The 16,152-nt window shown below is 47.6% G+C and overlaps 1 protein-coding gene across 1 annotated transcript in view; it reads right to left on the bottom strand.

Annotated features, from left to right (window-relative positions):
- The window catches only part of LOC115102444 (plexin-A2-like), a 313,165-nt gene that overhangs the window by 128,193 nt on the left and 168,820 nt on the right, over positions 1–16,152 (bottom strand). Inside the window, exon 5 of the mRNA XM_029622400.2 lies at positions 1,362–1,462. Within this exon, the coding sequence (XP_029478260.1) occupies positions 1,362–1,462 (101 nt within the window). The remainder of the gene's footprint in view (positions 1–1,361; positions 1,463–16,152) is intronic.

The raw sequence follows: 16,152 nt of genomic DNA, 5'->3' as shown, positions 1-16,152 counted from the left end.
ACACCACAAAAACAGCTGCTCCTGAGTCCTGCCCAGCTGCCCTCTCAGTTACAATGCTGCTCTCCCTCCCAGCATCATCTCAGCAAGGATAAACAGTTCCACAACGCAGCGTGAGCAGGATTATCAGCAGCACCCGGTCTACAGAGGAATGAGTGTGATTACAATCAGAGCCCACTGAGTCCATGAGGCAAATGTTAATGGCCTGCTAAATGATCTCAGTGAAGGCATGCTAACCCAAAATAATAGAGGGTGTTACTGTCGCCCCAGAACACCCTGCCTGCATCCCTGCATGGAGGAGTGCAAATGCTCAATTACCTTGTCTCCAGGAAATGATTTGTCCTGTCCCAGTTTTGGAGTGATGTAAATGACTTTAAGTGCACTTTGCAGGGGTCACCATTAAAATAATGATGATTGCAGCTACACATATATTCAGCTATAGCTTCTTCTTCTTCAGAGTGTGGGTTGTGTTTAGCCAGGGCTATTCATCAAATACAGCATAGAACGCAGAGAGAGAGAATCCATCTAACTACAACCCCTTCAGTTCCATCTATTCACTTTCATCACAGACACGTGTATCTGGACATACAGTCAATCGACCAGGGTTGCTTGTTCTTTCTCTCACTCTCTCTTTGTCTCTCGTTCTTCCTCTCTCTCTTTCTCACCCTCACTTTGTCTCTCGTTCTTCCTCTCTCTCTCTCTCTCTCAAACACTTTCTCACTCTGTCTCTCGTTCTTCCTCTCTCTCTCAAACAATTTCTCACTCTGTCTCTCGTTCTTCCTCTCTCTCTCAAACACTTTCTCACTCTGTCTCTCGTTCTTCCTCTCTCTCTCTCACTCTCCCTTGGGTGGTAAAGGGATTTGTACTAAGAGCCAGCCACCAGCAGGTGTCACTGATGGCCTCTATGGTTCAGAGGGCAGCGCTGACTCTATAGGTTGGTGAAGCAGAGTTCAGTGACCTCAGTCACATCACAGCAGAGCGGGCCAACTGTCACTCAACACCAGACGACACAGGCCGACACCTGGCTCTGAACCGGCTCTACAGCTGAAAGACAGTAGTTACTCAAAAGTGCCACATACACGTCCACGAATACAGTAGACTAGTCTATGTAGCCTTTCATTCATGGTTCACAGGCTGTCATAAACCATCCCACCAATTGCTTTGTAACTGATGGCCGATGCACCTCTGACTCGAATGCGTGTTATAATTTGTGTCACTGGGAGAAGAGGTTACTGAGGGTAACAGTAGGCTTTATGGTCAGCCAATGAGCAGCCAAGTAGACGGACTAAACAGTAGAAAGGGAGACGAGGGTTGAGAGGTGAACGGGTGATGCTTGTGTTTGTGGTTGTGTGGTGAATACTCACATGTTGTGTAGGACACACCAGCCACAGTGGGGGTCACCGGAGCTCAGGCACTCTCCACACGTCCCGTACTGATCACATGACTCTATAGGCACCTGGGTCACCTGAAAGAAGCGCAGAGGGACACACAGCAGAGTTACCACACAGCAGAGTTACCATACAGTTACTATCTTGAGTTACATCACGAGTCAGACGTGACATGGAAACCCGCTGTGAATCAGACAATGAGGCCTGTACATCATCTACAGTGGAAACGGCAATACTCCTGTTTTGCATTCACTGCATACTGTTGACCCATAAAAACAAGGCCAATAGGCAAATAGGGATCAGGTTCTGCGCATGTCAGTGGAGGCTACTGAGGGGAGGAAGGCTCAAAATGTCGGGAACGGAGCGAATGGATTTAATGTTGTTGCCGCCGTTCCACTCACTCACCCTCCAGCCATTACCACGTGGCTGTCCTCCCCAATGAAGGCGTCACCAACCTCCTGTGTTATTTTACACGCGTGGTGCTGCTGCTCACACTCAGCTTCCTCTCTTTACTCACCCTCTCCTGAACTATGGTGACGGCTTATAGCCTGTGTCTCTGCCTCAGACTTCTGAACAGCTGAAATAAAAAGCCTGCCGGCGATTTGAACAAACACGTATTGTGAAGGATATACAACCTTCCCTGTCTGTTGTAACGGATATTGCAGCCTCTGCTTCCCGCTTAGCCAATGCTTGCAATCATGATGGGGGAAAAAGAACATGAAATCACTGATTAGACACGCAAATATCTCCTACTTGAGTTTTGCATTGGGGCAAAACACAACGATCTGCATTTTAACCACACACAGGCCCTAGGAACTGCTATTTCGCTTCTCTACCTAGCTGTTCCACCTCTGGGCAGCCGAACGTTCTAGGTAGCCAAGCGTGTATCTTAACCAGTAACCGAATCATCAAATCGAGTGTTATTTGTCACATGCGCCGAATACAACAGGTATTACAGTGAAACCTTACAGTGAAATGCTTACTTACAAGCCCTTAACCAGTGTGACAAGGGCCGAGTTCGTTGTGCATCGCCCAGGAGCCCGGAGCTCTACTTCTTTACGTAATTTGTCAACTACTACGTTAAACTGCCTACTATTTGGGATAATAACATTCATAGTTATGCCGCCATATCGTAGCGAGGGTTTCTGGGAAAATAACTGGCCAATGTTTCAAATGACGATGAAAAAAGAACATTCCATCTCTATTTTGACTGCCTGTTCGCATCTTGCTTGTGTTTCATATGTTTGCCTAAATAGCTGCATGTAACTCAGCTGCTAAGAAGAACGTGAGATCTCTAGACTGCCTTTGTATCGCTTATGTTTGCAACAGACAACGGTTTATCAAAACATGACTCACTCAACTGTAAATCATGAACACACTCCCACAAGGGGTCAAACTCAGCTGACCTCCCTCGCCAAACATGACCACTTGACTTAGATTGCTCTATTTCCATGCCTGGCCATGTCTTGGTGTGTTTGGCAATGGTATTCATTGGAGCCGCGGCCCAGGTAGGTCAATAGGGGAGTCAGGTAGCCTAGTGGTTAGAGAGTTGGGCCATTAACCGAAAGGTTGTTGGATTGAATCCCCGAGCTGACAAGGTCGGATTCCCCCGGTAGGCCGTCACTGTAAAAATAAAATGTTCTTAACTGACTTGTCTAGTTAAATAAAGGTTAAATACAGAATAGCTGTGATCGATGCTCCCTCCAATCTCTGTAAAGTACCATGGGAGTTCCACCATGGGAGTTCCACCATGGGAGTTCCAACATGGTATGGTTCCACCACTAAATGTGGCACTTTAGCTAGACCTGCTTTACTAATGCATTCTAATTACTGGCTTTGGGAATCAAAACCCCCACTAGAACATCTAAGTGAAGGCATGTGGAAACCTCACTTTACTAGGCTACTGGCTCCATATAGCCAGGTCAGTATTCACACACACACACACACACACACACACACACACACACACACACACACACACACACACACACACAGTCTGTAACGACAGCCCTGCTCCAGGTGGTGAAAAGCACACATCTGCGCCATGTCCCTTCAGTGCGGCCCACGGGCTGAGGATAGCTAGCTCTTCTGCCACATGCCTCTCCCTCTACCTTTTCTGAGGCTACCACCACACGGCATCTTTAACTCTGCCTTTCAGTGCTCCGTCTGCCAGCTGGGAGGTCTGTATGTCTGTCTTTTCACCTCAGGCCCAAAGGACAGCTCCAGCTCCACTCACACCTGCAACTCACCCCCAGTCCACATACTGTAGAGCATATCGCCACACAACAGGCGGACACACACAGAGAGAATGTTGAGACACGGGGTGAATGCAGAGAAGCTGTTAGCTTTACAGCCAGAGTAAGTAAACAACATGAAAGTCACTACCAACATGGCTTTACAGCCAGAGTAAGTAAACAACATGAAAGTCACTACCAACATGGCTTTACAGCCAGAGTAAGTAAACAACATGAAAGTCACTACCAACATGGCTTTACAGCCAGAGTAAGTAAACAACATGAAAGTCACTACCAACATGGCTTTACAGCCAGAGTAAGTAAACAACATGAAAGTCACTACCAACATGGATGCATGCATTATCCTTCCAACACTATCTTTCCAACTACAGTATCTTCTATTTCCAAGAATCAAACATAGCAGATCAACGCTCTCTGACAGACAAGGCCAACCTCTCTCTATTCAGCCCTGTCTCATTCTGTCTCTCTGTTCAGATTGATGGCCGGTGTGAGACTGGGGGCCCACTGGGAGGGAGGGGCAGAGTAACACCCCATTTTGGTGCTTTTAAGAGGCTGTCTTCCCCAAACACAGTCCTGGTATATGGCTTTATCACCCTGGGATGGTTTAGAGGCTGGGCGGGGTTAGGAGGCAGGGGCTGGGACCCTATAGCTACCCACCTGTCCCCTAGCTCTGTAGTGAGGCCCCCAGCACACAAAGGGAGCCATTGACACGTAAGTCGGGGCGTCAATAGCGGCTGTACTGTGTGAAGGGGTCTCCACACTCACTCCTGTTACATTAACCCCCCCCACACACACACACACACACACACACACGGGAGCTCAGATGGGCAGGACGTGTGGATGTGGAGGGGGGGTGCTCCAGGACAAACAGGTGGCAGGCTGTAATGAGTCACACAGCACAGGGGGCTGTACACATCAGTAACACCACCGGCCACACAGCACAGCACAGTCTGACCACTAATACACACACACACACACACAAACACCAGGAGAGAAGTAGGGTTGGAGGAGAATGGGGAGAAAGAAGAGGAGAAGACACAAATAAATACATGGTTATTGTTCTAGTAAGTCATTCTCTGGTATTACGGTACACTCACAGCTCCAACCGTATCATGTGTGTCGGTGTCATCTATCAAAATAGTTTTCTCCCCACAAAACTCTATACTTTCGCTGACTGAGGCAGATCCATTTCTAGGCCATAAAAAGTTCAAATGTGGATACAGCTGTCCGGCCAGGGGGAGGGAGGCCCTAATAACGGAATAGTATCACCAGCCAAGGCGGTGTCAGAGACGATACTAAAAGATACAAAGAGAGAAACAAAGGCCGACACACAAAACATGCATAAATAGAGATATTTAGACAGAGAGACAGAGAGAGAACATTGATTTGTTGTCCAGTGTGGGTCTGTACAGTGAAGGTGAGAATGACAGGGGGTGCAGGGGTGGAGAGATGAGTAGGGAGGGGTGGAGAGGGGGCTCAGAGCAGAGCAGCTGTTAGCCAGCACAGCACACGCTGCAGTCACTCAACACAGCAGGACAGACAGCACAATGAGGCCTGTCCTCCCGTTCAGAAGAGAGGACAGCCGAGGGACTGTGTGTGTGTGTGAGTGAGAGTGTTTGTCTGTGTGTGTATGCTCACTCCACCCAGTGGACATGTTTTGAAGGATGACAAAGACAAAGAAAGATAATGTACTGTACGGTATTTGATCTAATATCCCTTCAGTGTTGTTTTTCTCCTGTTTCCCCCCACAACAACCCTGTAAGACGAAGCCGGTGGCACATTACAATAAGCAACGACGGGTAGCGTTATATGATAAATGAATTGTATCGTTCTTCTAAGTGAATAGTAATGTAGTCTAAGCTCCATAAGAGGAACCCGGCAAGTGGGCAGGTAATTAGAGAGGAGGGGCAGGTTACAGCCCAGACACACACAGGCAGCAACGCAAAACTGTCATTCACACTTACATGACTATGAATGTATTTTGTATGGGTTGTGAATGTTTAATGAGCTCTTTACGCAGGGAACCCTTCAAAATAAAGCATTATCTTATTTCCTTCACACCTTTAAATGTGAAGGTTTACATCCATGCTGTTGGGGACACCTTCATTTTGTTTCCAATGTTTGCTGGCTACAGGATGTAAGTAAATTGATGGGGTTTTTTTGTTTTCATTTTTAAATGTTTATATACAGTATCAGTCAAACACTTGGAAACACCTACTCATTCAAGGGTTTCTCTTTATTTTTACTATTTTCTACATTGTAGAAAACTATGAAATAACACATATGGAATCATGTAGTAACCAAAAAAGTGTTAAACACTTTAGCCACCCTTTGCCTTGATGACAGCTTTGCACACTCTTGGCATTCTCTCAACCAGCTTCACTTGGAATGTTTTTCCAACAGTGTTGAAGGAGTTCCCACAACAGCTAATCAAATGGCTACCCAGACTATTTGCATTTTCTGATTGACTGACCTTCACGTCTTAAAGTAATGATGGGCTGTCATTTCTCTTTGCTTATTTCAGCTGTTCTTGCCATAATATGGACGAATTAAGAACGAAAGAAATTCCACAAATTAACAAGGCACACCTGTTAATTGAAATTCATTCCAGGTGACAACCTCATGAAGCTGGTTGAGAGAATGCCAAGAGTGTTTAAGGCAAAGGGTGGCTACTTTTTTGGTTACCACATGATTCCATATTTGTTATTTCATAGTTTTAATGTCTTCACTATTATTCTACAATGAGAAAATAGTACAAATAAAGAAAAACCCTGTAATGAGTATGTGTGTCCAAACATTTGACTGGTACTGTATATGCATATTCTATTTTTTTCTTTAAAACAACAATACAATACAGACAATACAAATAGCCACTCCCACTGTAGCTTCTCTGGTCAGAGGGTGCGCTCCCACTGTAGCTTCTCTGGTCAGAGGGTGCGCTCCCACAGTGGGTGCTCTGGTCAGAGGGTGCGCTCCCACAGTGGGTGCTCTGGTCAGAGGGTGCGCTCCCACTGTAGCTTCTCTGGTCAGAGGGTGCGCTCCCACAGTGGGTGCTCTGGTCAGAGGGTGCGCTCCCACAGTGGGTGCTCTGGTCAGAGGGTGCGCTCCCACAGTGGGTGCTCTGGTCAGAGGGTGCGCTCCCACAGTGGGTGCTCTGGTCAGAGGGTGCGCTCCCACAGTGGGTGCTCTGGTCAGAGGGTGCGCTCCCACAGTGGGTGCTCTGGTCAGAGGGTGCGCTCCCACTGTAGCTTCTCTGGTCAGAGGGTGCGCTCCCACTGTAGCTTCTCTGGTCAGAGGGTGCGCTCCCACAGTGGGTGCTCTGGTCAGAGGGTGCGCTCCCACAGTGGGTGCTCTGGTCAGAGGGTGCGCTCCCACTGTAGCTTCTCTGGTCAGAGGGTGCGCTCCCACAGTGGGTGCTCTGGTCAGAGGGTGCGCTCCCACAGTGGGTGCTCTGGTCAGAGGGTGCGCTCCCACAGTGGGTGCTCTGGTCAGAGGGTGCGCTCCCACAGTGGGTGCTCTGGTCAGAGGGTGCGCTCCCACAGTGGGTGCTCTGGTCAGAGGGTGCGCTCCCACAGTGGGTGCTCTGGTCAGAGGGTGCGCTCCCACAGTGGGTGCTCTGGTCAGAGGGTGCGTTCCCACAGTGGGTGCTCTGGTCAGAGGGTGCGCTCCCACAGTGGGTGCTCTGGTCAGAGGGTGCGCTCGCCCCCACCTGCCCGAGTTTCACAGCATGAAACTACCCATAACTACCAGGACCAATACACACACCCCTCACATCATGAAACTACCCATAACTACCAGGACCAACACACACACCCCTCACAACATGAAACTACCCATAACTACCAGGACCACCACACACACCCCTCACAGCATGAAACTACCCATAACTACCAGGACCATCACACACACCCCTCACAGCATGAAACTACCCATAACTACCAGGACCAGCACACACACCCCTCACAACATGAAACTACCCATAACTACCAGGACCAACACACACACCGCTCACAGCATGAAACTACCCATAACTACCAGGACCAACACACACACCGCTCACAGCATGAAACTACCCATAACTACCAGGACCAACACACACACCCCTCACAGCATGAAACTACCCATAACTACCAGGACCAACACACACACCCCTCACAACATGAAACTACCCATAACTACCAGGACCAGCACACACACCCCTCACAGCATGAAACTACCCATAACTACCAGGACCACCACACACACCCCTCACAGCATGAAACTACCCATAACTACCAGGACCAACACACACACCGCTCACAGCATGAAACTACCCATAACTACCAGGACCAGCACACACACCCCTCACAGCATGAAACTACCCATAACTACCAGGACCACCACACACACCCCTCACAGCACGAAACTACCCATAACTACCAGGACCACCACACACACCCCTCACAGCACGAAACTACCCATAACTACCAGGACCAACACACACCCTCACAGCACGAAACTACCCATAACTACCAGGACCAACACACACACCCCTCACAGCACGAAACTACCCATAACTACCAGGACCAACACACACACCCCTCACAGCACGAAACTACCCATAACTACCAGGACCAGCACACACACCCCTCACAGCATGAAACTACCCATAACTACCAGGACCAGCACACACACCCCTCACAGCACGAAACTACCCATAACTACCAGGACCAACACACACACCCCTCACAACATGAAACTACCCATAACTACCAGGACCAATACACACACCCCTCACAGCATGAAACTACCCATAACTACCAGGACCAACACACACACCCCTCACAGCATGAAACTACCCATAACTACCAGGACCAACACACACACCCCTCACAGCATGAAACTACCCATAACTACCAGGACCAACACACACACCCCTCACAGCATGAAACTACCCATAACTACCAGGACCAGCACACACACCGCTCACAGCATGAAGCCAAACCACAAAACATAAATAATGAAAAGCAAAACATTCAATAGTCCCATCCCCACACTCACCCCTGATTGGAGGATCTCAACAATCCAATCTCCACCCTCACCCCTGATTGGAGGACCTCAAACATTTACGCTGCAAATTTGTGTATTTACTTATTTCATCACTCATCTTTTCCACCCTTCAGACAGCCACAGATCAACACATCTTTCCCAGTAAGTCATCATTCTACTATTTCCTCTCACAATACATCCCTCATTCTCTCCCATGGTGTCTCACTGGGGACTTGAACCTCCCCATCTGCAACAAATCTGACCAAATGTCCCCAAAAATATATTTTTTTACCCAAGAGCACAATTATATTTCCTACTGACTGACTGTGGTCCTTCAAATCCCCCAACAATACAGTTCACGGAGTTGGTGAGGGCTGCATTTGGGCTGGTTGGTTGGTAGAGAGAGAAATAGAAAGAGAGAGAGAGAGAATAAGAGAGAGCAAGAAATGTCAGGGGAGAGTGAGGGGGAAAGAAATGGCAGGGGGAGTGAGGGGGAAAGAAATAGCAGGGGAGAGTGAGGGGAAAGAAATAGCAGGGGTGAGTGAGGGGGAAAGAAATAGCAGGGGGAGTGAGGGGGAAAGAAATAGCAGGGGGAGTGAGGGGAAAGAAATAGCAGGGGGGAGTGAGGGGAAAAGAAATAGCAGGGGAGAGTGAGGGGGAAAGAAATCGCAGGGGGAGTGAGGGGGAAAGAAATAGCAGGGGAGAGTGAGGGAGAAAGAAATAGCAGGGGAGAGTGAGGGGGAAAGAAATAGCAGGGGGAGTGAGGGGGAAAGAAATAGCAGGGGAGAGTGAGGGAGAAAGAAATAGCAGGGGAGAGTGAGGGGGAAAGAAATAGCAGGGGGAGTGAGGGGGAAAGAAATAGCAGGGGAGAGTGAGGGAGAAAGAAATAGCAGGGGAGAGTGAGGGGAAAGAAATAGCAGGGGGAGTGAGGGGAAAAGAAATAGCAGGGGGAGTGAGGGGAAAAGAAATAGCAGGGGAGAGTGAGGGAGAAAGAAATAGCAGGGGAGAGTGAGGGAGAAAGAAATAGCAGGGAGAGTGAGGGGGAAAGAAATAGCAGGGGGAGTGAGGGGGAAAGAAATAGCAGGGGAGAGTGAGGGAGAAAGAAATAGCAGGGGAGAGTGAGGGGGAAAGAAATAGCAGGGGGAGTGAGGGGAAAAGAAATAGCAGGGGGAGTGAGGGGGAAAGAAATAGCAGGGGAGAGTGAGGGAGAAGAAATAGCAGGGGAGAGTGAGGGGAAAGAAATAGCAGGGGGAGTGAGGGGAAAAGAAATAGCAGGGGAGAGTGAGGGAGAAAGAAATAGCAGGGGAGAGTGAGGGGGAAAGAAATAGCAGGGGGAGTGAGGGAGAAAGAAATAGCAGGGGAGAGTGAGCGGGAAAGAAATAGCAGGGGGGAGTGAGGGGGAGAGTAAAAGAGAAGTGGCTGAGCAGACAGAGCTGTCAGAACAGAACGAAGGAGAGAGAGAATGCAAGAGAGATGGAGATATGAAAAGAGAGCACATTGGGACAGATCATCAGCACAGTCAGAGAAAGACTGATATGTCGGCTCAGAGTAACCGCACGCACGCACACACACCAGGGTTTCCGTTAGCCGGTAATAGCTGGCTTTCGGCAGATAAATTAATCAAATTGCCGCTGGCCAATTGTCCAGAAGAAGAAAAAAATCCCACAGAGAAATAATGGCTTTTACTTACGGAAATACCAGTCGATTTAAATACATTTAACTGGTCATGCTAATCGGTCTATAGGTTAATTAAATTGCTGCGTGTGTACAGTATATCTGTTAAGCATCTTATTTATCACACACGTACAGCATACAGATAGAGAGCCTTAGCGGAGAATCTGTCCGCATACAGCAGCTACAACATATCAAACATCAAATGCATAGGCACCGGAAGGCAGGCTTCTTTAGCGCGTTTACACACCACTTCGCAATGAGCTGGAGGCCGTATGCATTTTGAAAACACATACTTCATTGTTTTGAAACCTGAAACCTACATATTGTAATGAAACAGGCAGGGAGCAGGTCTCGAACCCTCGACCTCCTAGGCCAAAGTCCAGCGCGCCGCAAAAGCACGCTCATGCGGCAGATGCGATTTCCGCGCTTATAAACCCAGGGTCGTTACAATATTATGAGGCATGTCTTACCTTGCTTCAAAGTAGCCTAGCCGAAATCGGACCATATCTGTGGAGGCAATTATTTTATATAAACTGTCTTTCATTGTCCAGTAGCCAAAGGCACAATCTTGGTCATGTTAGCAACCCATGCTAGTTGTTTCATATTAGATCTCCCCTACTTGTTCAATTTCAATCTGATTTTTTCTTCTCTGTCACATGAAACCCGTTTCCCCGCTAATTGCATTATGGAACAAACATTTGCGTGTAGCCTACTGCCTCGTCCGCATTGCTGCGCTTATAATGTGAAGAAATAATACGGAGTTGATCAACGTTTTAACCTAACCGTTCTGATCTGTTGCATCAGACTCATTGCTTTTTAACGTTTGTTATGTAGCCTAGGCCTACTGCTTGTATGGATTTGGGATCTATCGTCCCACAACTGTCTGAGAGTCTGTTTGGAATAGGCCATTTCTTTCTCGACGAGCTGACCAATAGAATAGGTCAACTTTTCTGCAATGGGGGATAGTAGATTGACATATGTGGCCGCCGAGTGGTTGGAGCGTTGGACTAGTAACCGAAAGGTTGCAAAATCGAATCCCCGAGCTGACAAGGTAAAAATCTGTCGTCCTGCCCCTGAACAGGCAGTTAACCCCACTATTCCTAGGACGCCATTGAAAATAAGAATGTGTTCTTAACTGACTTGCCTAGTTAAATAAAGGTTTAAAAAATGAAATAAATAGCTAGTGATTTTGTTGCTCTTACTCATCTTGTTGGCTGAGGAAAAGTTCATGTAAAAAGTTATTCTTAAATGTCCAAAGTGCTCATCAGAATTTGGACGCACTAATCGAGTTATACACCCAATGCATATCAGTCTGGTACATTTCTCAAATGTCCAATATCTTAAATAGCCGCTGGTCAAGTGTTCTGCGCCACATTTTTGGAACAGAAACACTGACACGCGCACGCGCGCACACACACACACACACACACACACACACACACACACACACACACACACACACACACACACACACACACACACACGGGAAAGAGGTTACTGCTCTTTGGACCAGCACACAGCAGAGAATTACAATATATGAGCATTAGAAAGCAGGAGGATTCCTCTAAGCTGGTTCTGTACATGCGTGATAAACGGTCATTCTGAACGGTCATTTCATTCTAACCCTCTATTGGCCATGCTGTCCTGAGACTCAGCCATGCACACGGCACCTCTATGATGGATGGAGGGAGAGGAGAAAGGGAAAAAGGAGATACAAGGATAGAAAATGTGTGCCAGATGTGTTCCAGTATTCAGAAACCCACCGTTGCTGTCGCCAGGAATGCAGAGAGGAAGCAATTCCAACAGCCGTTACCAAGGCAACAGGCCTGCCCCCCCCTCTCTCCACAGAGTGGTAAACAGCTGGCACCTCTGGGACAGCCTGCCACCTACACCCTTACACCCCTCAACCCCCATCCATGTTTTATGCGAGCTGCCAGCCCACCACGTCACTGGAATGAGACACATCGATCATCCACCATCCACACACTTCGCTTTCAGAAAGAGAGAGCGGGAGGGGGAGAGAGAGGAGGAGAGAAAGGAAATGAGGGAGGGAGAAAAGAACCATTCTAAAAGGGGAAACAATCTACTATTGACCAGTCCATGGCTGGTGACCCTGTATATCCCAACTCCCCATCCACCAGCCTTAACCCTGCCTGTTCCCCGTCACCCCCCTCTGTAATCTGGTCTGCTAAACCCACGGAGACACTCCATAAGGCCAGGGGCCACTTCTACTACATCCCGCTGCCCACACACACTCCCACAAATCCACTCTCTCCTTCTGACATTCACCACACTGACCACTCTCTTAGCTCTGAGGCCACCACAGGGACCATATACAATATACAGCCTCTCTCTCTCTCTCCTTCTCAGAAGTAAAGAGAGGGAGTATGCTGGAGACAAACCGATAGGGTCTTAGTTGACGTGCCCTTTGGCAAATATGTCAAAGATAGTACACATACATGTATACATACTGCATGTCAGAGGTACTATATATGTCTACATACTGCATGTCAGAGGTACTATATATATCTACATACTGCATGTCAGAGGTACTATATATGTCTATATACTGCATGTCAGAGGTACTATATATGTCTACATACTGCGTGTCAGAGGTACTATATATGTCTACATACTGCATGTCAGAGGTACTATATATGTCTACATACTGCATGTCAGAGGTACTATATATGTCTACATACTGCATGTCAGAGGTACTATATATGTCTACATACTGCATGTCAGAGGTACTATATATGTCTACATACTGCATGTCAGAGGTACTATATATGTCTACATACTGCATGTCAGAGGTACTATATAGGTCTACATACTGCATGTCAGAGGTACTATATATGTCTACATACTGCATGTCAGAGGTACTATATATGTCTATATACTGCATGCCAGAGGTACTATATATGTCTACATACTGCATGTCAGAGGTACTATACATGTCTACATCCTTTATGCATTACATGCCAGAGAGTAGGATGCATTTTCTGTGTACTGTAGACTCTTGAATATCAGATTAGGGACAGCTGTAGCTCTGTTGGAAGTGAAGAGTTCTGAGGAGAGGTGAGGAGACATTACCGTATATTTTCCCCTCCTCTGCTCTCCTCCTCTCCTCTCCTCTCCTCTCCTCCTCTCCTCTCTCCATGAGGTGTGATGACATAGAGCGGCTCCTGTCCTCCACAGAGATGTTAGTTGTGTTGGTTTAATGGAGTTGGGCTGAGCCCGTTGATTTGGTTCAACTGAACCATCTAGAGCAGGGGTGTGGATCTCATTTTGCCCTGGGGGCTGCATTCGGTCTTCATCGAGGACCAGAGGGCCACACTGAAAATTGCTAACATTTCCTTGCTGTCAAAATGTTTTAAAAAATGGACCTCTATCGATTGTTTCTTGCATTTGCTACGCTCTCTGACTGTCTAGTGATTATTATCGGGAAGTGTATGAATGTCAGTCCATTGACACTGTAACAGTATAACTTTAGACCGTCCCCTCGCCCATACCCGGGCGCGAACCAGGGACCCTCTGCACACATCAACAACAGTCACCCACGAAGCATCTTTACCCATCGCTCCACAAAAGCCGCGGCCTTTGCAGAGCAAGGGGAACCACTACTTCAAGGTCTCAGAGCAAGTGACGTCACCGATTGAAACGCTATTTAGCGCTGCACCACCGCTATCTAGCTAGCCGTTTCACATCCGTTACACTTGCACAGTGATTATTAACAAGCTGGACAGTCCAGAAACTGTATGAATGAATGTCCATCATATCTACACGGTTTTGATTTGGTTTTAGTCATTTTGAAGTATATTGAGTTCATATACGTTTATTTCCTTTACTCAAACCAGTCACAGGCCGGATTGGTCCCCCTCGCGTGCCGTATGTTTGACACCCCTGATTTAGACACTACAGAGCCACAAGGCCTAGTCAAGATGACTATAAAAAGACCTGTGGGTTTACAGAAGTACGAGCGCACGTACACATGTCAATACACACGTGCACGGATATAAACACAAACACACAGGGGCGCACGAACACGAGCGCACGGGCACCCACACACACACGCACGGGCACCCACACACACGCACACACGCACGCACACGCACGCACACACTAACTAACAAGAATACGCTCTGACAGAGCAGCTCTGCCAGTTCAGAGGAAAATAAAACAAGAAAAATAGAGGACGAGAGGAGAAGAAGAGATTGTGCCCCCTGGCACATATTGGTCCTGTGACATCATAGCAGTGTGAAAGTAGGCCACAGCGGGCACGGCGCCACCATTGCTGCCCGGCCAAGCAGAGCCAATGAGCTCCAACTACCCACTATCCCTCCTGAGGAGTCAGTCAGCATGCCACTCTGCCACCCCTCTTATCCCAGACCAGGCCTCTCTAACCCTGTTCCTGGGGAGCTGCCCTCCTGTTGGTTTTAACTACAACCCCAGTTGTAACTGACCTGATTCAGCTTATCAACCAGCTAGTTATTAGAATCAGGTGCGCTATATTAGGGTTGGAGCGAAAACCTCTAGGACGGTAGCTCTCCAGGAACAGGGTTGGAGAGACCTGCCCCAGACAGTGCCAGCCCCAGCCTGCCACCCCTGACCCCAGATAGACAGTGCTAAAGCCCCAGGCTGCCCATCCTCCCTTCTTCACACTGTGGATGTCTCTGGCATCAGAAAGAGCCAACAGACTGACAGACAGGAGAAAGGAGAGGTGAGGAGAGGAGGCCTGCCGAGAGGGGGAGGCCTGCCGTGTGGCATCTGATGACCGCCGTTTGAACCCAGTTGGTCTGAATAATGCTAATTATGAGTTTACATAACCAAGGTACTCTGTTCTGTGGGTGAAGGATGGGTCCCGGGCTCTCAGGGGCCCTGGGATGCGGGGGGACGGGGGTGTTCTGTCGGTCACTGGGACAACAACCAAACTTAGGAACGAGGGAAAGTTTTAGCGGGTGGAATAGTAGAGAAAAATTGGAGGTTGACTTAGTAGCAATGGAAATATCACGGTACAGCTATATGGACACTCAGTCATTATGGTACTTTTTAATGGTAAGTTTACAAACATATATTATGATAAATAGAATTGAAACTTGTATCTCATTATGGTGAAATAAGTATAACCAGCAATAATTGTAATGGCACATGCCTGGGCAACTCCCGTCCTTGGGGGCCTGATTGGTGTCACACCACCCTAATCTTACAACATTTGCACACACTGTACATAGATTTTTCTATTGTGTTATTGACTGTACGTTTGTTTATCCCATGTGTAACTCTATGTTGTTGTTTTTGTCGCACTGCTTTGCTTGGCCAGGTCGCAGCTGTAAATGAGAACTAGTTCTCTACTGGCCTACCTGGTTAAATAAAGGTGAAATAAATAATATATATATATATTTTAAATATGTTATTGGACCATAAACAGATTTGGCTAATTAATCTATACGGTCCAAATAATGATTATCCACACTTACAAGCAATACAAGACTCTATTATTACGTGGGAAGATTTTTTAAAATGTTTTAAATACCTCGTAAAGGACCGTAAAGGAAATCTCACTACAAACTATCACCCTCATGCACTTAAGGAAACTCATACATGTGTTTCAGCATGTGTTCCCTGGACCGGTTGCCAACTGCATAGATTAATGACAAACTGTAGCAGTGAGTTCAATGTGGCTCTCGGGGTGGGGGGTAGGGGTAGGGGAGTTCTACCTGGAACCAAAAGGGTTCTACCTGGAACCAAAAAGTGTTCTCCTATGGGGACAGCCGAGGAACCCTTTTGGAACCCATATTTCTAAATGTGTA

This window comes from Oncorhynchus nerka, linkage group LG20 (assembly GCF_034236695.1).
Source record: "Oncorhynchus nerka isolate Pitt River linkage group LG20, Oner_Uvic_2.0, whole genome shotgun sequence".
Classification (NCBI taxonomy): domain Eukaryota; kingdom Metazoa; phylum Chordata; class Actinopteri; order Salmoniformes; family Salmonidae; genus Oncorhynchus; species Oncorhynchus nerka.
This window is presented reverse-complemented; position numbering and strand designations above follow the sequence as displayed.